Source organism: Malaclemys terrapin, chromosome 4 (genome assembly GCF_027887155.1).
Source record: "Malaclemys terrapin pileata isolate rMalTer1 chromosome 4, rMalTer1.hap1, whole genome shotgun sequence".
Classification (NCBI taxonomy): Eukaryota; Metazoa; Chordata; order Testudines; family Emydidae; genus Malaclemys; species Malaclemys terrapin.
In genome coordinates this window covers 112966285-112989848 of record NC_071508.1, presented here as the reverse complement: position 1 = coordinate 112989848, position 23564 = coordinate 112966285, and the positions used below count along the sequence as shown (strand labels likewise).

The 23564-nt window shown below is 52.0% G+C and overlaps 1 protein-coding gene across 2 annotated transcripts; it reads left to right on the top strand.

Annotated features, from left to right (window-relative positions):
- Positions 1 to 72: 72 nt before the first annotated feature.
- On the top strand, positions 73 to 23392 carry VIPAS39 (VPS33B interacting protein, apical-basolateral polarity regulator, spe-39 homolog). 2 transcript variants are annotated; one of them, XM_054026431.1, is made up of 20 exons: positions 73 to 348; positions 907 to 999; positions 2003 to 2099; positions 5524 to 5667; positions 6990 to 7028; positions 7564 to 7628; positions 9964 to 10020; positions 12254 to 12346; positions 13187 to 13220; positions 13766 to 13868; positions 13974 to 14001; positions 14283 to 14356; positions 15186 to 15261; positions 16675 to 16809; positions 17920 to 17961; positions 18807 to 18896; positions 19538 to 19624; positions 20426 to 20515; positions 21216 to 21320; positions 22456 to 23392. In XM_054026431.1, exons 1-20 carry the CDS (start codon positions 346 to 348, stop codon positions 22474 to 22476), a joined length of 1476 nt encoding a protein of 491 aa, XP_053882406.1. In that variant the 5' UTR covers positions 73 to 345; the 3' UTR covers positions 22477 to 23392. The 2 variants fall into 2 exon arrangements, with proteins under 2 accessions (XP_053882406.1, XP_053882407.1); XM_054026432.1 differs by lacking the exon at positions 73 to 348 and adding an exon at positions 384 to 435.
- Positions 23393 to 23564: the final 172 nt, after the last annotated feature.

Genomic DNA, 23564 nt, shown 5'->3' with positions numbered 1-23564 from the left:
CCTTCCGGTCCGCGACACGGTCCGACCGGGGCGGGGCCCCGACACTTTGGTTCCGGCTCGGTCGGGGCGCGCGGAGAGTTCTCCCTCCCGCTGCGTCTGGCCGTGTCGCTATGGTCACAGCGTCCCCCGCTGCGAGCGAGCCCCCGCCCTCAGAGCTCTGCGGCTTCCGCCAATTGTGGCGGAATAATTTTAGCTCCGCCGCCGATGCGTAGCGGGATGTCAAAGCCAACCCCGTTTCTCGCGAGGCCTGTTGGGTCTCATAGTCCAAATCTCCGCGGACCGAGGCCCCGGGAACAAGGCAGAGGGCGGCGTGGATGAGACGGGAAGGCGGAAACTACACATCCCATGGTGCTTTGCGGAGCTAACAGTCCCCCCCAATCCCGGGCCGGGTCGGAGGGCGGCACTCTCAGGGCAGTCGGGCTGGCTGGAGGGGCGGTGAGCACCTGTGTCCTGGGGCGGCCCCGAGCCCCTTCCCTCTGTGCCGGGTGGGGCCTGCTTGGCCCTGCCGCTCACAGTCACTACGCGGCTGCTCCGGGCCCCGCTGGTGCCGTTGCCCCGGCCTTGGAGGGCCGAGACAGCCCGGCACGGCCGGCCGAGCAGGGGCCCCGGTATCTGCCCTCTGGCGCAGCCGGTCCCCCCGTGCCAGTCGGGTTATTGACCTGCCGGGCCAGGGGCTGATCTGATCCGCCACAGCCTCGCTTACCACGATTCCCTTCTCCTCTGGCCGGCCCTGTGGGGCCACCCTCTTTCCCTGGTCAGGCGCTGCAGTCCCCTGAAAGCCCTGAAGTGGAGTGACCCAAGGGCCCTCCCTTGTAGGGCCTAGGCCCTGAAGTGCTGGTTCTGATCCAGCCTGGGGAGATTTGCCTGTCGCTTAGCACGTATGTTTCTCTTTGGCTGCTTTTCCAGATGAACAGGATGAAAGTTGACGAGGAGGAGTATTGGCACAGCTCCACGTGTAAAGCCTTCACATTTGATGATGAAGATGATGAGCTCTCCCAGGTATAATCTTCAGACTGCATGGATTGATAAAAACCTCAGAGACTCATCTCTTTTTTCCAAAAGATTGGAGAATGGAGAAATCCAGCTGCTTAAGGGCTCCCCTGCATACAGTTAACTCCTTTCCCCCCTCTGCTTGAAAGAAGCTGCAGAAGACCCATGAGAAGGAACAGGGAGTCTGAAGGGCATAAAATGTTGGTTCCTGCATTCTTCCTCAATTTCTCTATAAATCTTGGAGGATCTGTGTAATGTTCCTGGGAGGGGAAATAAGTAGAAAACACCAAAAAATACGGTATATTTTTCTTTTTAAAAATAACCAAGGGAGTTGTTGGACCTCAGTTCACTTGTCTAGTAGATTTGTGTCTGTTGTTGTGCGAGTAGACTCGTAGTAGATTTGGTCCCCTTCATGGCTATTTTCGCAAACTGGATCAGGGAAACTGAATTCCCTCTTGCCCTAGAGTTCCTGAGGATAAACAGAGGTCTTCAGAACTATCAAGCAGGCACCTGTGCTTTGCACTACTATATTAATTGAAAATTTCAGAATTAACCTTTTAATGAGCTCTACTCACTGACTTAGTCTTGCTGGGCAAATAAGAGATAAGACAGATAATTCTTGATCTTTATCTTCTAATTATCTGTGTGGATATCCTTAAGGTCTCTTGGCATCAGGTCTGTAGGGCAAATCTGAAACCTCATAATAAATTGAGGGTAAATGACCTTTCCAATGATTCCCCACCTGCATCTCCTACTAGTTTGAGGTATTTATAACTGATCACTCAGATGTTCATAGTCCTCAAATTCCATATACTGGGTGAAAAGGGGCTGATTGTTGGCCAATTGCCTTGTGCAGAAGTGTGGATCATCTTCCACTGGTCTTTCAGCTCTGTGTGGGCTGGGGAAGGCATGTGCAAAAGGTTTGTTTGGATGGGAGTGGGTCCAGGAAAGCCTCAGGCTACCTGAGTGGAACAGAGATGGTCTTCATTGCTAGCCTTGTGTTTGTCCATAGCTAAAGGAGTCCAAGCGGGCAGTGAACAGCCTTCGAGACATTGTAGATGATGATGACGACCTTGAGAAGTTCAGCTGGAGTGGAGAGCCCGTGGGCAGTAAGTGCAGGGGTATCTGAAAGTTATGTTGGGTAGGGAAAGCGTATTAAAACATTCCTTTCTGGACTTGAGCTGTGCAGCTATTTTTCTTACTCCAGAGTCAGATCCCTTCCCCAGGAATGCTGGGATCTCAGAGTCTAATCCTCCCGCTTCCGATTCTTTCATGTAAACTTGTATCTGCCTGGGCCCATTAGAAGGAGAATGAGATGAGGTCCCCAGATGTCTCCTTTTGTACTCTTTCCATTTATACAAGTGGAGGGAGTTCCATTCCCCCTCTCCCAATATTCAGCACAGGCCATCATAGACTTTATCCATTCCTGGCATCCACCAAGCTTAGGTGAAGGAACTGCCAGAAGTGTGACTGACAACCTATTACGCTCTCCCACACTTGAAACCCGTTTCTCCAAAAATCTTTCATGCCAGTTCCTGCAGGACTTTGTCGGAGATGCTACAAGCTTCAGCGTGATGATTGATGGGCTGATGGGGTGTCTGAGGTACAAGTTTCAGCTGCAAGCAGCTGAACCAGTCCATTTCAGGTGAACAGTTGGAGACTGAATGGGAGCTGGGTTATGACCCTCTGACAGCTGCTGTCCACATCCTTTGGGGGTCATGACTCCTGGATTGTTATAGGGAATAGCAGAGATCGAAGTGCAGACAAAACTTGCTCCTTGGAGCAGTCCTGGGGATAATCCTACAGTATTTTGAGGTTGTCAGATTCCTTAATGCTGAGAGTCCTCTTCTTGGATAGTTAATATCAGGCATGGCAAGCCGGTCAATTGACTGATCAAATAATGTCAATTGACTATTATTCGACCATGGTCAAATTTCCACTAAAAATGCCCTAGTGTAGGTGGTAACCTATCTTTTTGATTGCATAATGGTGCCATTCTTTCATTTCTTAGAATTTCATTAGATTGTGTTTTTCTGAGTTAAAATAACTCCGTTAAGCAACTTGTTTTTTGTAATTTGGCATAATTATCTATTTAAAGCTAAACCTGTTGGAGACCATAAAGTTTTACTGTTTTGTTACTGTTCTGATAAATTAGTGCTTTAAAATGTTTGACCATTTTTGACATTATTTGGCAATATTGAGCCAATATTTGATTGGTCAATTGACCAATTTTTTGGACCATTAAAATGCGCAACCCTAGTTAATATTGATAATTTTAGTATAATCTGCTCCCTGTGTCCCGTCCCCTCATCCACCAGATCAACACACTCGTGGCACTGCGCAGACAGTTGAAGTGTAATAATTAAAAACTTCCCAAACCTACGATGCTAGGTGCTGTGGCATCTTCGATAAAGGAGGCTGGCAGGAATGGCTAGCAACATGCCTGGGAAAGAAGAGATTTCATTCTTCTGAGAACAGAAAAGGGATGAGGTGAGGCAGGGTTGTGGGGAAGCAAGGTCCGTATACCCTAAAGGTCACTACAGTAACAGTTTAGTCCCTGCCAAGCTATGGGCAGGGGTGGGAGCTCTGCAAGGTGGGGGGCGTAGGAGCACCGGTTCCTGTTAAGAAGAAGCTTGGATATAGCCGTGTCCTCAGGTTTGGACAAACCCAGTGAACTTAAACGTTGTGCATGGATCCCCCTGCCTTATTCTTATTACCTGAGAGATCAAAGGGTTGCCGTGCTCCCACCACACTGCAGCTAGTTCTTTTCACTGAGTCAGCACTCCTCATCTTGCACCGCAGCTGCTCTTCTTGCTTGTGTCTCCTGTTCACCTTCCCAGTCAGCCTCTTCACCCCACCACTCACTATCAGAGTCTGGCTCACTGTTCTTCTGCTGTGCCAGTTGTTCAAAAGCTTGTGTTTGTGGTGGGGCTAGGGTGCGGCTGTGTGGAGAGAGAGAGATTGCCTGCTGTGCCTAGAGCAACAGGGAGCAAAGCTGAGCAAGTTATCGCCCCCATCTATGGTTTGTCACACTACATGCCGGTCCTCTGCAGACATCAAAGTTATCTCAGTGCTGTAGTGCAAGCCTGCACAACATGTGGCCCGGGGGCCGCATGCGGCCCACGTGGGCTCACTGTGCGGCCCGCGGGGGGTGAGTAGGCAAGTGACGGGTGAGGGAGGGGGGCTGAGGAGGCGAGCGGGCGGGCAGTGAGTAGGCGAGTTGGGGGTGTTCCATGGGGCAGGCAGCGCTGGGGTGGTGGTGTTGTGTTTCGGGGGGGCTGGGCGGTGCTGGGGGTGGGGTTCAGCGGGGCCAGGGGATTTCGGCCCTCAGCTGTTTTCTTTGGAGTAATATGGCCCTCGCCGCTTTACGAGTTGTGCAGGCCTGCTGTAGTGCCTAGTCCAGAGAAACCAAAGGATCCGGTATCTAGTTTTGTATTTTCCATTGTAAGCTCTTTGGAGCAGAGAATGTGGCACACCTCATACAGCACCATTTAAATGTACTGTGTCGTATAAGTGATCTTCTGTAATATTTATACAAGCTGTAGCCATAAACACCACTGAAATGCAGCCATTTCTGAGGGGGAACAGGCAGTTGCTTAAACTTTAGCACTACACAAGTTCAAGTTTAGGAAGCTATGCGCTGAGTACTGTATCCAGTTGATACAGGGAGGTAAATACGGAGGGACAATGTGCAGAATGTTCCCAAACTAAAATTGATGAGGACACAAGAGTTAATAGGCTTCTTCCACTCTAAAATTTTTCATTAAAGTCTTTGGTTTTGTGTAGGGTTACCATATTTTGTGCCTCCAAATGGAGGACACTCCCCGGGGCCCCGCGCCCAGCCCCGCCCATGCCCCCGCCCCAACTCCGCCCCCTCCCAAAGTCTCCGCCCCCTCCCCTGCTTCCCGCGAACATTTGATTCGCGGGAAGCCTGAAGCAGGTAAGGGGAGCGGGGGGGAGGAGGCGCGGCCCAGGCTGGCCCCCCCCGGCGGCTCCAGCCTGGGTCGGCTCGGGCCCTGGGGTGCCGGCCCCGACCGACCACCCCCCGCGGGCCCGGCTCCCAGCCCCACGGGCCCGGCTCCCAGCCCCACGGGCCCGCCCCCCGACCCCGGCGCGCCCCCCGACCCCGGCGCGCCCCCCGACCCCGGCGCGCCCCCCGACCCCGGCGCACCCCCCGACCCCGGCTCCCGGCCCGGCTCACTCCCCGACCCCGGCTCCCGGCCCGGCGCACCCCCCGGCTCACTCCCCGACCCCGGCTCCCGGCCCGGCGCACCCCCCGGCTCACTCCCCGGCTCCCGGCCCCGCGGGCCCGGCCCCACGCCCAGCCCGGCCCGGCACCATGCCCCCAGCCCCGGACAAAGAGGCCCCGGCCGAGCCTCCCGATTTTCCCGGACATGCCCGGCTTTTGGGGATTTCCCCCCGGACGGGGATTTGAGCCCCCAAAAGCCGGACATGTCCGGGAAAATCCGGACGTATGGTAACCCTAGTTTTGTGTCTTCTCGTTGAGTTACAAGGGTTGTTCTCTCTCCATAGGTATTTCCTGGTCCATCAAAGAGACTGCCTCCAGCAGCTCTAATGCTCCTGAAGGGAGAGACTCAGGCCTACAGAAGGGCTCTTCTTCCCATCCAGCTCTCCCCAAGCAAGCCTCCTCTTACTCCATCAGCAGTTTCTTTAAAGGTAAAGTCCCCTACTTGGCTGGGGCAGATGGATCTTCCCACAAGAGCATAAGGGAGGAATCCAGTTTCTTTGTCAGGTTTCAGAGTACCAGCCGTGTTAGTCTGTATCCGCAAAAAGAACAGGAGTACTTGTGGCACCTTAGAGACTAACAAATTTATTTGAGCATAAGCTTTCGTGGGCTCCAGCCCACTTCTTCAGATGCATAGAAGAAGTGGGCTGTAGCCCACCAAAGCTTATGCTCAAATAAATTTGTTAGTCTCTAAGGTGCCACAAGTACTCCTGTTCTTTTTGCAGTTTCTTTGTGCGTTTCCCAGACCAGGAAGTGCCCCATCTCTGCCCAGCCACAGGCTTTATCAGCCACTTGACAGGTGTCAGTGATCACGTCTGACTTTTATAAAGTGGGGAGAGCAGAGGCAACATGTGGGGGGTGGGGATTGACTGAGGTCTCTTTTAGTATAGAGGGGCAGGCCATGTAGACTATATCTTTCAGCATGCTATGCTCTGTGGAGTAACAAAGCTGCTTGGACCAAGGTGGAGCATGGCATGCCGGGAGCTGTAGCCTCCAGCAGTCACCCATCTGTACTGTAGATGAAAGCAGGCGATTTGGGACTGTGTTTGGCCCAGGTGGGCTGCGCTTGGTCCTCTCTGCCGCAAAGTCAGCAGGCAAATACCCTTCCCCTGGAGCTGAGAGAGCGTCTACTGTTGCATGTGGGGATGGAGCTAGTGACTTCACCTCGGCATTGCCAGACATAGTCCAGTTGGCTGAGGGAGAGTCATGTGGCTCAGTGCTGTTGTCGCTCCAGCCTGGAAACAAACCTGATTCCAAAGCTGAATTTCCTCTGAATGTCCTCTCCCTGCCTGGCATGTTTTTTGACTGCCCCTGTTCTTATACATTAACTGATTTAGTTCTGGTGAAAGGTGCCGAAACCCTAGCCCTGGAGACTGAAGACTTCTGTATGGTTCCAGTGTAGATACAGATGCCAATGCCGTCTCCCTCCCCTCACAACACTGTACCCCCAGAGTGGCTCAGTGATCTGTAGTGGACCCCTCCAGGGATGAGAAGGAGTTCAAGCTCCATAACTCTCTCAGCCGTTGGCCCCTGTGGCAGCAAGGAGTCAGTGCCAGTTTTGTTGTGTGATATGGACAGATGTCCAGTAGGAAATGGTCTGAGACCTCCCCATTCATTTCCCATAGGCTGGCCCTGTCTAATGGTTAGCCTGCAATGCCCACTTGGAGTGTAGTTCTCTGTTCCTTCGGTGAGAGGTGCTGCCTGGGGAAAGCCAGTTGAAAATCTCTCACTGTTGCCTGTTTGATTCTTTTAGGAAGAAACAAACTTGGGAGTTTTCAGTCCCTTTCAGATGGTAAGAGAGCGGTTTTATTCCTTTCTGAGCAGGGTGGGGGAAGGGGTGGATAAGACTTGACACTTGTGTAGGGGATTTTCACCCCAAATTCAAAGCCCTTTGGAAAGTTGGGTCACTATATCTTGTCTGTGTTACAGATGAGGAAACTAAGGCACAGACTTGCCCAAAGTCCCCCAGCAAATCAGTAGAAGGGTCCGAAATAGACTAGTATCTCCTAACTTATTCCCACACTCTAATCGCTAAATATGCTGCCTCTTTGATAGAAAATAACCTCCCTGAATAGAGCCTCCTGTGGGTTGGAAGGGGCCTCTAGCCAGACTTTCTCACATTCTGGTTCACTGCAGCTCTGTGCCCAGTCCTTGGACATATGGGCTCCTCTCAGTCCATGGGGCTGGCCCAGGGTTTGCTACTCAGTCTGTTCTTTTAACAAAGAAACCTGTGCTGGGGGGAAGCTTAGACCAGGGGAAATATGGGAAGGTTGATATGAATCAGGATCTCAGACGTGCTACTCAGTGTGTTGCCTTCCCCTTCACAGCTCTCTCTGACACAGGAGTTAAAAGCTACGCTCCAGAGCTGCGCAGACCAAAGGCGGAATACAAGGTGGGTGGCTCACATTCACAATCCCAGGGTCACATGGGGTGGAGGGGGTGAGTGACTAGTCCCCGTTTTAGCTAGCAGAGAGCAGTGCAGGAACTAAGATGGTGAAGGTGAGATGTACAATCCCGGTTCCAGCCTGCAGGAGTCTCTTCAGCAATAACTCACGTAGAGCCTCAGACATCACATCTTTTTCCACTAACGGTGAACGTGTTGGTGGAGACTTGGGAGTTCTCCCTCTTCCTACTGAGTAGCCCTGCAAAGATGGGAACGCTTGTTAATGCTTTGCTAGAAAGCCTCTTCCCCACCAACAGTGCAGCCCCAGCATTGGCAATGGCTTCATTCCTGCTGTGAGACTGGAACTGACAGCCTTTTAACTCCCAATCAAGAGTGCTACTTTGAGCCCCAGGACACCTCACTCAGGAATAACACCCTGCCCCATGGTGGTGCTGTTCTCCTCCTGAATACGCTGCTTTTGTTTACACACACACTTCCTTAAGGGATGCTGCTGAGATAAACATTCTGTATGGAAAGTGTCCCTTCCTTCTCTGTCACTGCCCCCCACAGAGATCATTAAGTAGGTGGGGGAGGAATAATCTAGCATAATAAAGGGGGAAATAATAGCTATGGGATGAAACAAAGGTAGGGAAAGTTTCTTCTGATTTCCAGGACCAACTTCTGGACAGTGATCTGGATCAGGTGGAGGAGCTGTCTCAGTGGAAACCCTGATGCTTGGGACATTTACCATAGACTGTGCAAGGCCCTAGAACAGTACAGCAGGACCCAGTCCTGCATTGGCATATTAGAGGGAGGGGCCAGGTGGAACCTAAAAGGCACTTCCTTCTCTGGCCTGTATGATTTGATGAGACGTCAGGGAATTTTAAAATCCCATGTACTTTTCCCCATTGCTGCCCGTTGTTCAGTCACTGCCTCTCAGGATGGGGGAGTGACACTAGCCTGGTCCCTTTTACCTCCTCATTTGAGTTCCTTTCCTTTGCCTGTCCCCAGGCACTAACCTGAGGCTGTTGGCTTTGGGTGCCCTGTGGTGCCGGGGAAGGCTCACCTGAAGAAGCCTGTCTGAGGGTGGAATGGGAATGGGAAGATGTAACGAATCCTTACCCTGCCAATTCACGGTCTCTCAAATCGGTTGTCTTTATGGGCAGGGCCGGCTCTAGCTTTTTTGCTGCCCCAAGCAGCAAAAAAAAGCGCCGCCCCCCGAGCCTCCCAACCGAGCGCCGCGCCGCTGGAACCCCCCCCAGAGTGCCGCCCCCCCCCCCGCCGAGTGCCACGTGCTGGAGCCTGCCCCCCCGCTGTGCCGAGCGCTGCCGGACCCCCCCTCCCCCCCAGCGCCGAGCCCCGCGCTGCCCCCCCCCCGGAGCCCGCCCCCCCGCCGAGCGCCGCCGGAGCGCCCACCCCCGCAGAATGCCGCGCCGCGCTCCCCCCACCGCCCCTTACCAGGTGCCGCCCCAAGCATGTGCTTGGGTGCCTGGTGCCTGGAGCCGGCCCTGTTTATGGGAGCAAACTGCTCCCCCCAACACTTGGGTCCCTGGGGTGGGAGTCCATTCTAAGATGCACCTCCCATGTGGATGCAGTGATAGTCTTTGTCCAAGGAAATAAATAGACTCCCTGTTCTCCTTTTGGCCTCTGGCTCTATCCAGTCTGCCGTAAGTATAGCCTGAGCAAAAGTCATTGCCACCTGAGGCTCTGTGGGAATGTGTCCTATCCCCAAAACCACTCCAGCTGTCACCTTCTTAGGTAATTTCAGCAGAGGAGCTAAGGACTGAATGGGCCATGGAGACTGAACCCTGCTGTGGGCTTTTGAGGGAGCATTATGAGGTTAGGGGTCAGGCATGTTAGGATAGTGTGAGAGCAAACTCTCCTGCACAGTACCTGGGCTGTAGCTATTGTGTGGATAAACAAGAGACCTCTGTCTCTGCAGGTGTGATTAACCCCTTTCACCAGCAGTAAAAGTTTGCACATAAATGGTAGCCTGGTGGCATTCTGGGCACTGAACTTCAGGGTCTCTTGGATTGCGCTGGCATCAGTGGTATCAGCCAGTAAACAGATCAACCTGGCTCCTCCCCCATAAAGGTTCTAGGAAAGTGACAAGACTCTGGAACCTCCTTACTCAGGCCAATTCAGTCACATCAGAACTCTACTGCTCTCGTTCGTTGCAAAGCCTACTGGGAAACCCTTCTAGCTGCTGTGAACTGTGTGACAAGTTATTTCATCAGTCCCAGCTTTGAGTGGGAGGTGGGAGGAGCTGCACAGCAAACACTGGGATAGCTTGGCCCCTCAGCATCTTGGGAAGTTGATAAGCTGCTTCTGTCTTCTGTTGCAGGATTACACCAGCGACTGGAGTCCCAAGGATACAGTCAGACGAATGCAGAGGGGCAAGGTAAAGACCTTCCTCTTCCATCTGCTTGCAAGAGGGGAGCTTTGGTTGTGACGGAATCCCCGAGGTGCAGCCTGGGACCGTGGGACCACTGTGCCCCCTTAACTCTCCAGCCTGGGCTGTCTCTGCTTTGCTAGTGACAAGCAGAAAACCCCTCCAGGTGCTATCATCACTCAGCACAACCGCATGTGCAACCCTACACCCAGCTAGATTGTATGAATGTTCCCAGAGCCACTCATGAATCACACAGAGACAGGCACCAGCCCAGTAGTCTCAAGCTCCCAGCCTTGTACGTCAGGAATATACCGTCTTGCACTGCTCAAGACGAGCAGTGCAAGTTTATTAATTGGTTCACCACTTCATCAATGGAAAGTGGATATACACCAGCCTTTGCAAACCTGAGCAGATTGACCAAATGCTTCAGGCAAATTCACTGGTAAAGATAAACAGTAAAGCAAGTTTATTGACTACAAAAGATAGATTTTAAGTGATAGACAAAAAGTCAGAGTTAGTTACCAAAATAAACTAAAATACAAGCACACTATCTAAACTCTCAATCCTATTAGACTGGGCAACGTCTAGACTAAGCACTGTATATTGCAGTTCATAGTACACACAGGTTTCACCCTTGAAACCTGGGCCAGTCTCCTCTATTGGAGTCTTCAGTCTTCTGAGTGTCCTTGTTGCTTGCAGCACAGGTGGGGGAAGGAGTAAAGGCCAAGCCTGAGGCCACTGTGTTCTGTTTTATATCCTTTGTCCATGTGCTTGGAGGCATGTCTGGTGGGCATTACTGAGGCCTGGTCTACACTGGTTGGGGGCGAGCGGCGAGCCAATCGGTCTAAGTTACGCAACTTCGGCTACGAAAATAGCGTAGCTGAAGTCGCTGTACTTAAAGCTACTTACTGTGGTGTCTTCACTGTGGTAGGTCGACTGCTGACACTCCCCTGTTGACTCCGCGTACGCTTCTCATTCTGGTGGAGTACCGGAGTCGACGGGAGAGTGCTCGGTGGCCGATTTATCGCATCTTCACAATATGCAATATCACAATTATATATAATGAGGAATATGGGAGTTACAGGGCATTCCCCCGAGGTATACATATTTAGCTAGAACAACTGCTTTTGGCAGATCATAACCTTTCCCCTGATACCTCACATGGCATGCTTTATATGCAATATCACAATTATATATAAATGAGGAATATGGGGGTTACAGGGTGCTCCCCCAAGGTATAGAGTGTCATATTGGTGCTCTCAGGCAGCCTCCTGCTTGCACCTCTGTATTGTGGGACTGGGTAGGGGAACTGGGCAGCCCCATTAATTGATTGCATAGCCATAGCGGGCACAAATGTCCAAAGCTCTTTGCCCACCTATGGCTTTGCCAAGTGGAGGAGCAAAAGCAGAAGGGAAGCACTGAGATACCATTAGAGTGAGGAATAGGTGACAGGTGGCAATCATTGGGCTACTGCTAGAGCCTTTGTGTCTGTTAGACCCTGGAGGCTTCTCCCATGGCATGAGGTCATCTGCAGTGCTGCTGACCCTTCTGGAACTGGTGTTATGAAAAAGCACCCGTGGGGTCAACTTTAGGGCTCTGGCTCCCTTCATAGTTGGTGGCAATCAGAGGTAGGGGCAGGGAAAGTGGGAGTTGTCCTTGGTGCAGTGGGGTTGGGACCTTGGTGATGAGCAGATGAGTCTTGTGGAGGAAAAGGTGGTGGATGCAGAAGTAACCACCCAACTGCTGCTGCCCCTTCGCTAAGGTTGTAACTATCCCTTCTTACCAGTTGGTGAAGGGCTTTGCTTCCATCTCCACTGAGGGAAACGGTAGCTCCAAGGCTAAGGAGTGGTGGGGGAAGAGCAGCTCTGGGCTAAAGGGAGTCAAGTAAGAGGCAGATTCTTCCAGTTCCAGTCTGCTGATCGGCTTCAGAGGATCCCAGAGACCAGGGCCCTTCTGCTCTGATGAGTTCTGGTGGTTTGCAGGTTGCAGGGTGTTTTGGGGAGAAGTGCATGTACCGTGCTGTCCCCAGGCTGTATAGTTAAAGGGCCTGATCCTGCAAAACCCCTTCAGTGGGGGACCTGCTTACAGCCCTGGGCTCAGAAAGAATGAGAAATTTTCTGAAGAGGAGTGATTCATGTTGCTGAATCATTCAAGATTAGAGGGAGGGTTAGCTCCCTGTATCTTGGTTGGATTCCAGGCACCTGGCTGATGCAGTGTTTCCTTGTCTCCAATGATGTCCCAGATCTGCTCACTGGAGAGGTTCCGTTCCCTGCGGGAGAAGCTGATGCTCCTGGATGAAGCTGTTGCGGTGCATGATGGGAATGTCATTACAGCTGTGAGTCCTCCTCTGGCAGTATAAGGTTGGTTGGGTGGGTGGTGGCCAGGATGGTTCCTTAAAGGGTCTGTGTATCTGCACAGCCATTTAGCCCCTGAACGCTGCTGGTGCTTTGAATTAAAATCAGCGTGTTACCTAAAAGGGCCAAGTCTGAGGTCTGGGAAACTCCATGTTCTCAGCCTCCGGTTGAAAGTCACATGCTTCTCTGGAACCTCTGATTGGAATCCCAGCAATCAGCTCCTTCTCCACCTCCTTTGCCCAATGGATCAGGTTCCCGGTCGCTGCCTTTGTGCAGGGCTTTGGGGTGAGATGTGGAAAGCTCAGGTCCCTGCGCACTGCACTGAATATTCCAGGAAGCTGCTCATAAGGGGAGAGGTTTGTCCTGGGCTCTTGGCCTCCCTGAGCATTGTGCAGCAAATGAGCCATGTGCTGGATGGTGTGATCCCTCTCACTCCAGCGAGGTGGGTGAGGTGATCCCTGTATGTATGCTGCTAGGAAAGCTCTTTGGGGCCCGTCAGAAGGGACACAAGGGAAATGCCCTAGTTGTAGAATTGAAGCATCACTTATCTAAGCTACAGAAAAGCCAGCAGACCTTCTCTCCAAACCAGTGAGTGTCAGCTTGCAGGCTTGCAAATCCGCTTGCAGTCTCCCTCAGGCCTGTGTTTGGCCTAACAGTATGGAAGACACCAGCATTGCTCAATACAAAACACTGATCAAGCCTTGCGTGAAGGCTGGAGCTGAGATGTCTGTGGCGGAGTGGGCCTCCCCTGGTGTCTCTGCCTGTCCAGATGCTAGTGAGGGTTCATCTGCTCATCTGAGGGATGTCTCTTCTGCTTGCAGATTCTAATATTCTTGAAGAGGACGCTGAAGAGAGGTAAATGTGGCTGGGAGGTGGCTAGGGCCAGTGGCGTCTGTGCAGGATTGTGTTTCTCAGTTAAGGGGAGTGTGGCCAGATTCTCTCACTTGCTGCAAGCTAAAGGGAGAGAAGGGCTGGGATCACTCTTTTTAGGTGCTGCTTAACCGAACTAGGTGTCTCCTTGAGAGAGATGCACTTTGGATCCAGTGAGCGTAAAGGGACGGGGTGGTGCTGGCTATGAAGACCCAGAGAGACTGTATGAGTACCTGGGACCCTGTTAGGAGAGGGCAGAGGTTGGGGTGGGGATGAATGAGAATGAACCTGTGTGGGTTATGACCATGCGCCACAGAGTACTTGGCCATTAAACAGGTGGAATTGGGTTCCTTTCCTAACCCCTGGTCCCTAGAAGTTGGACTGTGCTCTGGAGAGGGGGGTTTGCAGAATCCTTTAGTTTTCTTCCAGAAGCTAGCAGCGCCATCCATGCTGGAACAGCCCAGGCTGGCCAGCTCACACCTTCTCATGGCTCCTCAGTGCTGATAGGCTGCCTGTTTCCCCCCACCTAGAGATCCTGTTCCAGGAGCTGGAGGTGCGACAGGTGGCCTTGCGCCATCTAATCCATTTCCTCAAAGAGACAGGGGAGCAGAAGCTACTCCTGGACCTGCTCAGGTGAGGCTCCCCACCCGGCATCATGGCTGGGCTGAACAGACTGCCTGTGGTTGGACCCAGAGTGGAGGGTACTGAGCAGGGGTAATGCTTTGTTTCCCTTTGCAGATTCCTGGACAGGACCGAGGAGGTTGCTGTGAGTATTCCCAATTGTGGCAGGTCCTTCTCTTGTGTAGCTTTTACGAGGTGAGGGAGACCCCTCAGAGATGCTGCGATCAGACCCCTCACACATCCCCCTCCTCCTTCCAACAAAGGATGCTGTTGTGACAAGAGCCTGGGGACTGGGAGTGGGTAGCCATTAGGCAGGTGTGGTCAGTGGGCAGGGCTTAAGTTCATGTTTTGTTGGAAGGTGACATTCCAGATCTCCTGAGCCCATTCCCTTTTGAACAGCTCCTGTTTTCTTTCTGCCCCCTCCAGCTGTCCCAGTACCGGGAGCACTTGAGTATCCAGGATGCAGAGAAACGAAGAGAATTTCTTAAAGGCTGCATCAGGTGAGCAGGGAAGGTGGGGTGTGAGTACCTCCTGGAGAGTGGAATAAGAAGTGCAGCCTGCTGGAACCAGTAGAGCAAGGGTAGTCTACTTTTTGTCAAGGTCCAAATTTCTTGATCAAGGTGTAGTCAAGGTCCAGACTCCAGAGAAAATAATAATTAAAAAAAAGTAATTTTTTTTTGGGTCTGTTCAAAAGTGTCTGGTGGTCCGGATTTGGCCCTTGGTCCGCCTATTGACTACCTCTGCAGTAGAGTGTTGTGATGCACAGGATTAAAGGGACCAGTGGTCTTTCTTTCATCACTGAGCGGGGGTTTGAGGAACAACACAGGGTGATTATGAACAGCCTGTGGTGATCAGTACCCTGAAATATTTTCTGCTGGTTGGAGGGCAAAGACACCTTGGGGAGTTTCTGATCACTGACCCCGTGGGTGGGGATGAGACCGGGGGTGCCAAGGTGAAATGTTAGTCTCTGGTGGGTATCACTAGCATTGTTCTGAGCTCCCTTCTTCTGGATTTCAAGGAGCGGTAGGTGAGAGATTTCCCCCTCTGATTGGGCTCTCTTCGTAGATGGCCTCCATCTGAGAGAGCAGGCAGTGATCTGGGAAGGTGAGAGCTTGAGAACTCACTGCCACTCCCAGAGCATTTGGGTGGGTGAGGCCAAAGAGGGGTGCCATTCTGAATCACCATGAATATAGGGAGCAAGAACATGGGGAGTGCATCCCCTGGGCACACTTAGGTAAGGTAAAGTAGGGAAGAGAGAGCTCCTCCAGGCCTTGCGTACTGGGAAGAGATGCTGATAATGACTGTCCTCATCTCTTTGCTGCTGGCCAGGTTGCCATTTTCATCTGAAGATGCCGTTCATGTTCTAGACCATTATACGCTCCTGGAGAGACAGATCATCATTGAGGTAAGGGCCTCTCTCCTTTGGCCATAGAGGTGTCACAGACCTCTCCATCTGCCTCTGGCTCGGACTGGCCTGTTCTAATGCCAAGGTTCCCCTTCTGGGAGGAATAAGAAGTTTCTAGATGCTGTAGCTGACTGGCTTGCGACCTCCTGGATCTAATGTGACTCCATATCCAAGCTTTGCTGATAGACACTACACCAAGCTGTCAGAGTCCGATATCATCATGTGCTGATGGTACACGCAGGGCATTTGCTTCAGAGCTGTGCAGCACATTAAGATGGTGTCATGCTGTCCGGAGTGGCTCACGACCATGAATCCCAGCCTCAGGACAGACACCCAAACTTATATAACTAGATTTTACTCACCCAGCAATAAGTGCAAACTCCTGCAGCACTGTAATAGTCTTGCATGGAGTTAGACCGTCTCCTTGGACACTCCAGTCTGTCTTGCCACCCAGACAAGCTGGATGAAATGATAAATGGTTCCTTACATCAAAGATCACAAAAGATTCAGTTTGCTCCCAGTCCCAAGAGACCAGTCATTGATGCCAGATCTCACACCAAAGACAACGCTTGTAGCCAATCCTACAATAAACTAAGGATTTATTAACTAGGAAAAAGAAGTGAGTTATTTACAGGTTAAAGCAGGCAGCATATATACACAAATGAGTTAGTCTGTGGTTCCAAAAGATGACAGAGATATAGTAATCTGTCAGCACAGTGAATGTCTTCTAGGGCTAACTCAGGTTGACCCTAGGGATCTCTGCTTTTCCTAACTCCAGCCCTGTGAGAGTCCAAACAGCAGAGAGTATGAAGAATTTTTCATGTCCGCTGTCTTTTATTTCCTCCTTCCAGAATTCAGGCTGATGGGATGAGCTTTCTTGCATGTAGCAACTTATGGGTGTAAGAGCACCATCAACCAGTCTTTGTATTGTGATGTTTCGCAGTGGCCCACTTAGTTTTGATAGTCCTTCTTGATGGGTGGGGGAAACAGTCCTCCTGCCTGAGTTCACAAGTTCAGAGCAGACATTTTTACAGTTATAAAGTAAAACTTACATATTACCTTATAGCACGGGGTTCAGACATTATGAATAAGATTAATGCATGCAGCAACTTACAAGGATTTTATAGAGTCTAAATACTAAGCACATCCTTACAACTCTAACACCTATCTTGAGCAATGCTAACATAACAGGTGAGCTGGTCTGGTTTCCATCTATGAATTTGTCAGTGCTCAGCTGATGCCTACAGCCTTGGTAAGAGCTGGCACCTGGTCTATCAATGTCACAGATGGTCCTGTTGAAATCAGACCTGACCTATGGCAAATGGGCCAGACAACCCTCATCCTCTGAGAACTGGGTGAGCAAACTGTGGCTGGCCTGGTTTCCATGCAGTGTCTCTCATCCTACTTCTCTAGGCAAATGACCGGCATCTGGAAGCCGCTGGGCAGTCTGAGATATTTCGGAAATACCCACGAAAGGCCTCTATCCTCAACATGCCACTGGTGACCACGCTATTCTACTCCTGCTTCTACCACTACACAGAGGCTGAGGTGGGTGCAACAGTGGGGTAAGCAGGGGGCTGGAATTCAGTGCCAAAACCTTGGTATGAGTCACTAAATAATGATAATGCCCAGCTCTTACCTCGCACTTCCCATCAGTAGATGTTAAAACGCCTTACAAGGGAGTGTAGTGTCACTACCCCTGTTTTACAGATGGAAAAATGAGGCATGGAGAGGTGCAGTGACTCACTCAATGTCCCCCAGCAGATCAGTGGGCAGCCAGGACTAGAACTCATATCTCTTGAGTCCCAGTCCAGTGCCACTCGGCCACACTGCTCGGCTCATAAAGTTGGCACACTGGTAAAGAAAGAGGATGACACGCACACCCTGCGCCCCTCCCCCTGATCTCCAGAGAGAGTTCCCCTAACCTTCCAGAATGGTCCCCACACTTTATGGAATTCTGGCACTTCAGGGGGCCATAAGAAGTGTGGGGACAGCATTAGAGAGGGGCATTTTGCCTGGTATGGCAGCCATCACAGAAGAATTGGCACCTCAGAGAAAGCAGCTACCTTGCACTGTTTCAGAGGCAGCTACTGGATCCAGCGTCAAAGGGGTTAACTTGGCTTTTAACTTTTCAGGCCCAAATGTGGGACATTGGTCTTTGAAGTGTGTGTGTGAGCGCTCTAGACTAGAGGCATGGGAGACCCAGCCCCAGATAGCAGAGGAGGAGATGGGAGAGTCGCTTCCTTCGGAACCTCTGTTTCCCAATCTAGCATTAGCAGGGCTCTAATGTATAGAGCCTTGGCAAGCAGGAGTTCTGGGTCTGTCAGGGTGGTCTATATTGCAGCTGGGAGCGAGTCTCCCAACCTAGGTAGACAGACTTACTCTAGTTGGGCTCAAACTAGTCCACTAAAAATAGCAGTGTGGACGTTCTGACTTGGGTGGAAATTCGGGCTCCGAAGCCCACTTGACCCCCTAGGCTTCAATGCCTGAGCTGGAACATCCATGTTGCTGTTTTTAGTGCACTAGCTTGAGTCTTACTAGCGTGAGTCTGCCTTCCTGGGCTGGGAGACTCATTCCTGTCTGCAGTGTAGACATACCGTAAGGGGTAGGGGGCCCACAATCTGAAAAGGCTGAGCATTACCCTCGCTCTCTCCTCAGGGGACATTCAGCAGCCCGATCAACCTGAAGAAAACCTTTAAGGTAGGGAGTGAAATCTGACTGGTGTCTCATTCTTGGTGGGAGGTGGGTTTCTGTGACGGCATCAATAAAAATGCAGGCAACAGAGCTGGGGTGCCTGGGAAGAAGGAAATTGAGAGGCTGAGTCCTGTCAGAAGTAGGGGTTGCTGGCTTGGCAGAGAAAGGGTTTCTCCCCAGATAGAAGGGGAGTGGGATTAGATCCAGCTGTTAGATAAGGGGCAAGCTCTGTGGAGACCTTTGCTTTGGGCTGGTCTGGCAGCCAGACCCTCCTGGGGGACAAGGGAGGAAGCTTGGTTTCAAGAGCCTGCTGGAAGTTCTCTGGGGAACTTGGGGTGTGAGGTGCTGCTGGGATCCCAGGTTACAGGAACTCTTGCCCCTGGATTTGAACCCCAAGCTCTGTGAGGCCTTTCCCTTAACTGGGGTGAGCTCCTCTGACCCTTAGCTGGCTTTGGTGCTCGGCCTATTGAGTGGCCCTGTCTTGCTTCTCATGGCTTGGAAGGGGAAAAAGGGCCCTCCTCACTGCCAGTCCATTGCCAGCCTCACCCTGTTGCACCAGCCCTGTTGGGAGCCCCCTCCATGTGTTCCAGGACCATGGTGCTCTCGCTGGAGTCAGTGTGGAATGGGGTGGGCCATGCTGGTGGCCTGAGCCATGTAACCCTGCCTCAGTAGCAGTTGCAGATCCTTTGTGTGACCCTGCATGTACTACTGTGCTACTGGGCTCAGGCTTGGATTGCACCATCCCTCCCCTCCCAGCAGCTGGCTTGGTGCCTGCTGAGTGGATGGTGCTGCCTGCTCTCTCACCCCAGTCTGTGCTCTCACTCTCAGCATTCGGTGTCTCTGCCTTGCAGATTCCAGACAAACAGTATGTGCTGACAGCCCTGGCTGCCCGTGCCAAGCTGCGAGCCTGGCATGATGTGGATGCCCTGTTCACCACTAAGGTGAGTGGCAAAACCTTTCTGGGGGGTGGGTCCAAACACTTGCTGTTTCCTAGCTACGTCTATCTGTTTCCATCTGGTTAGAGGACGTTGAGCTGTCTGTCACCTGAGCTGCTCTGGGCCTGAAGTATCTTGCAGGCCCTGCTCCAGCACTGTGACTTGTCTGGCCTGCTCTGGGGTTTATCTGGAGAGCTATTCCTTGTTAGCTCTGGGCCTGGCCCATCCATGCTGTGGGGTCCAGACTGAGTTGCTCAGAGAGCAGGTTCCCCTGTCTCAAGAAGCTGCGGTGGACTTAGTACAGCTTCTACCAGCTCAGCCAGAGAAGGAGGCTGCCTTTGAGGCTCAGCTGCATGGGATTCACATGCGTTGTAAACCCAGCCTCCAGACATGGGACGCTGCTGACCGTGGAACTAGGGTCTGGCAGGAAAGAGCAGCATCCTCAGCCAGAGCAGAGGCAGGTTACCACTGCCCTCTGGAGGCTATGGAGAGGATAGGGAGGAGGAGGAGGAGCAATCCAGCGGCTCCTCTGCCCCACACCCAAATCTACTAACAGCCCTGTCCCCCAGTTCCCCACCCTGTGGGAATCTTGCATTGGACCTTCCTTTTGAAAAGATGAGTGCTGTGAGTTTGGGCTGTGGTTTCAGAATTGGCTGGGTTACACCAAGAAGAGAGCCCCCATTGGCTTCCATCGTGTGGTGGAGATCTTGCAACGGAACAGCGCCCCCGTGCAGGTGAGCAAAGGAACTGCCCTGTCAGAACACACCGTCCAGTCTGCTGTCCTGCCACACTGGATCAGACCTTTGGGCCATTCGGTCTGCAATCCTAGGTCACCTAGCTTGCTAACATGCCGCCAGCAGTGGCTGTTACCTATACCTTATAGTTCACCTGGCGAGGGACTGTTTATTTCTTCCTAGTCCCACACGTGAATTTGCTTACAGCCGAGAGAGGGGCATTGACCCCATGTGGTTGTTGCCTGGCTTCCATAGCTTGGGATAGTGAAGGACTTCCCCATGTGAAGTTCCTCTTTGTGCCAGCAGAGTCCCATAGGGATATAAATGTTATGTACATGTGCCTGGAAGGAACATCGGAGGGGCGAGAACCCGAGGGAGGTAGATGCAGCTAAGGGAGATGGACAGCAGCAGGCTCTGAGGTGTCTATGGGATCAGATCATGGATGGCAAAGCCCCTCTAAATGATCCAGGCCATCAAATGGATTGTTCCCTACGTTCGATTTCTAGATGCTTCATTTGGGCAAGGGTTCAACTGATCCCCTTGAGTTGGGGTAGTGTAGGAATTGCCCCCTGGGTTGGCAGGGCCCTTGAGGAGGGGCTGGGTTCACTACCCCTGGAGCCTCCTGAGCAGGCTCATCTGTGAGGCTTGCCCATCCACACACTGTCCTCTGCTTGTGGAGGGGGCCGGACTGAGTGGTGACCTTCTGTAAGAGGCTAGTTGGCTGGAGCAGGGGTGTTTTGGGGGAGAAGGGGTGACTACGGGGAAGTGAGCTCTGCTGATGCCTCCTGCCTTCTCATCCAGGTGCTGCAGGAGTACGTGCGCCTGGTGGAAGACGTTGAGACAAGGTTGAACCTTGCCATGAAATATAAGTGCCATGATGTTGTTATTGATGTGAGTCCCTGCTGTACAAGGGGTGAGGTCTACAACCTCCCTCTCCTCCTCTTTCCCCCCCCCCCCCGACACACCTGGCTGGGGGCAGGCTCTCCCACAGCTCCCTTGTCTTGTCGTCATGTGCTCATCTCATTTACCTCTGAGTTTACTTTCCCTGTGTTTTAGTGTCAGCTGGTGCTCCCAGAACCAGCTAAAGCCAAGTGAGCCTTACTCACACTCCCTCTACCCCCACCTCCAGCAGCTCTGCTGGGGCCTCACAATCCCAGCCTGCAGCACCCCCTGCTATTCCCACCTGAGCTCCTCTGCTGTAGAGATGCAATTGTGCTGAATGACACAATTCAGAGATGGTTGTCAGTTTGGGAGTGGCTTGAGGCTTGGAATTTGCTCTACAGCAGGACGTGAGCTTCCATCATCAGGAGTGAAAAGTCGGTGCAGTAACTCCTTGAGCCTCTCCTTCCTGGAGGGGGCCTTTCCCAAAGGTTTGAGGTGAAGGCCCAATCTTCCATTGGGACATCCCATAAGGTTTGTGATTTCCCCCCAGGGCTGTGATGGATCCTGCTGCACAGCGATGAGTCTTTGGGGAAATCAGCACGTGGCCAAGGTTTTGGGGGGATTGAAGGGTTATACCTCAACTGAACAGAGGGATGTTGCCCAATAAAGGAGGTTGCTTCCCTTAGCTCTGGTTTTGCTGTTTAACTAGACATACAGAGACCTGAAGGATCGACACCAGCTGATGGCATACAGGTGTAAGGTGGAGCGGGGCTCTGCAGAAGAGGACAAGATTGACAGCATCCTCAGCAACTTGGTAAAGAGTGACTCCTCGCCCACATACACCCAGAGCTAGCCCTGTGGTGCTCTCTTCTGTAGACACTAGTCGGAGACAGGAGTGGGTTTGTTTGGTGTGTGGCACTGGGGTTGCTGCCCTGTGTCCCCACATCCTCCCTGCTGGGAGGATGTTAGTCCAGGTGGAGGTTCCAGTTAGACACAGGAAAGGGGGATCTATGCAGAGTCTCTGGAGGAGAAGAGCTGGTGCTGGGAAAGGGAGAAATAGCAACTGCTCAGTGCTGAGTCCCCACACTGAAGAGTTGATTTCTGTTTGTGATAGCGAAAAGAGGCTCAAAGCATTGTGCTAGGATTAGTGTCACAGGTGTGAAAGACAGTCCCTGCCCCAGAGAGCTTACAGTCTTAGCATGTGACGAGCGATAACAAGTGGTACTTGACTCCTTTTTGGTGGTCCATTCTGGACACAACCTGCTAGGTGACTGCTCTGGGCCTCTTGGGATCAAAGGCTTTTTTACCTCTGGGTTTGGTGTTCTGTTTGATTTCTCCTATTAGGCCCAATTGTATTACAAGCTTATAGTGAGTCATAGTCTGACAGGAGACTGCAAGTCAGGAATGTCTGACTCGGAATCCTGGCTTGCTGCATGGCCTTGTGCCTTGGCTTCTCCATCTGTATCATGCAAGTAATCCTGACCCACCTCCTAGGGGACTGTGAGGTTCCGTATATTGTGGTGATGATCTTTAGCACTTGCCTTTATCGCTGCGTGTCTGCTCCCTACCTTTGACTCACAAGTACTCCTGTTCTTTTTGCGGACTAACGTGTCTGCTACTCTGTAGCCTGGTCAGTTTGCGCTTTCTGACTTTAGTTGTTTTTTGTTGCTGATCCCAGCCGCTAGCCCAGGGCTGCTGGATTTGGATTCCCCATGCTGCAGGGGAACGTCCAACTGTTTTCATTGACTTAAACCTCAAAGCTTTCCAGGCACATCCGTTTATAAACCCGACCACCTTGTCATTTGCTGCAGCATCACCCGAGCGTGTTCTGAATTCCCTGACAGTGTTCTCCCTTCCAGTGGGGCAGATAGATCCCTCAGGAATATGCCCAGGGGGTGAGCTCCAATCAGCACTGATACGAGCCATGTCCTGTTGTGCTTCTCTTTCAGCAAATCCGATGGAAGAATTGAGGTGTCTACCCACCTCAGAACCAGCCCAATTTGCCATTGCCATGCCAATGAGAGAGGAAACTATGGAGCCAGCCTCAGTGCCAATAGAGCAAGTTCCATTTCCAGTCTTGGTGGTTTGTCTGATATTGCCAGTCAGTGCCAGTGGCTCCTGGGACAGAGCGGCATCCAGGCTGACATAAGGCAAACCCAGCTATCTGGCTAGTGGGACAAGACACTGACCAACTGGAGTCAATGCTCTGTAACGGGCTAGGCCATGAGGTGGGCATGGCTTCAGTGTACAGAGGGAAGTAAAGTCAGGCAAAGCAGCAGCTACTTCACATTTGTGCAGGATCAGGACTCATTCAAGTGAGAGGAACAAGACAATTACCCAGAAAAGATCTCTCCTAAGGTTAGAGGTGACCCGCTCCCTTGCCATACCAGCTGCTAAGACTGGGACAATGATGGCTGTGTCAGAAGTGAAGATGCAGGAACCGCAGACTGGGCTGCATTCTCCCTGCCTCTATGAGCGAGATGGGTAGGGAAAGACTTCTTGCCGCTTAAAACCCCAACCTTCCTGTTTCTCTGATTCAGAAAGGAAGCTTTCAGCTAAACGTCTGCAGATTGCATATCCCCCCCTACAAAGCCCTCCATCTCAAGACCTGCCCCTTCACCCAAAGGGAAGCTGGGAGTTCTGCCTGGAGCTCATCATCTCCCTCATTGGGTTGGTTAGAGAATGAGTCGAAATTCCCTCCCAGCAAGTGCTGAAGATGCTGGCCCCACGGAGCCCCTTGGAACAATCTCTTCTCCCTGGCCTTTACATTGGGAAAGTTTTTGTTACACCCCATAGAAATGTGACTCTCCCCTGGGGTTCCCTGCCAGCTTTGTTGTGTCAGACCTCGCTTTCTGTTCCTTAAATAAAACTGCGTGTCTGCCTCTCCTTGTGGCTCCTATTTACTTCCTTCCCTAGTGGTTTACTGTCACCCTGTGTCCTGATCATAAGGGGTTGCCCCATCTTTTGAGAAGTGGGCACATGAGATGCACCTCAGAGTATCCCAGGGCCACAAGAAACGTGACTGGTGGGGCAGTTTTGCCTTAAATGAGAAGTTTAT

Coding starts and splice junctions, on each gene's coding strand:
- VIPAS39 (XM_054026431.1), top strand. Junction 10,021..12,253: donor GACGAATGCAGAGGGGCAAG/GTAAAGACCTTC, acceptor ATGATGTCCCAG/ATCTGCTCACTGGAGAGGTT. Junction 14,357..15,185: donor TTTCTTAAAGGCTGCATCAG/GTGAGCAGGGAA, acceptor GCTGCTGGCCAG/GTTGCCATTTTCATCTGAAG.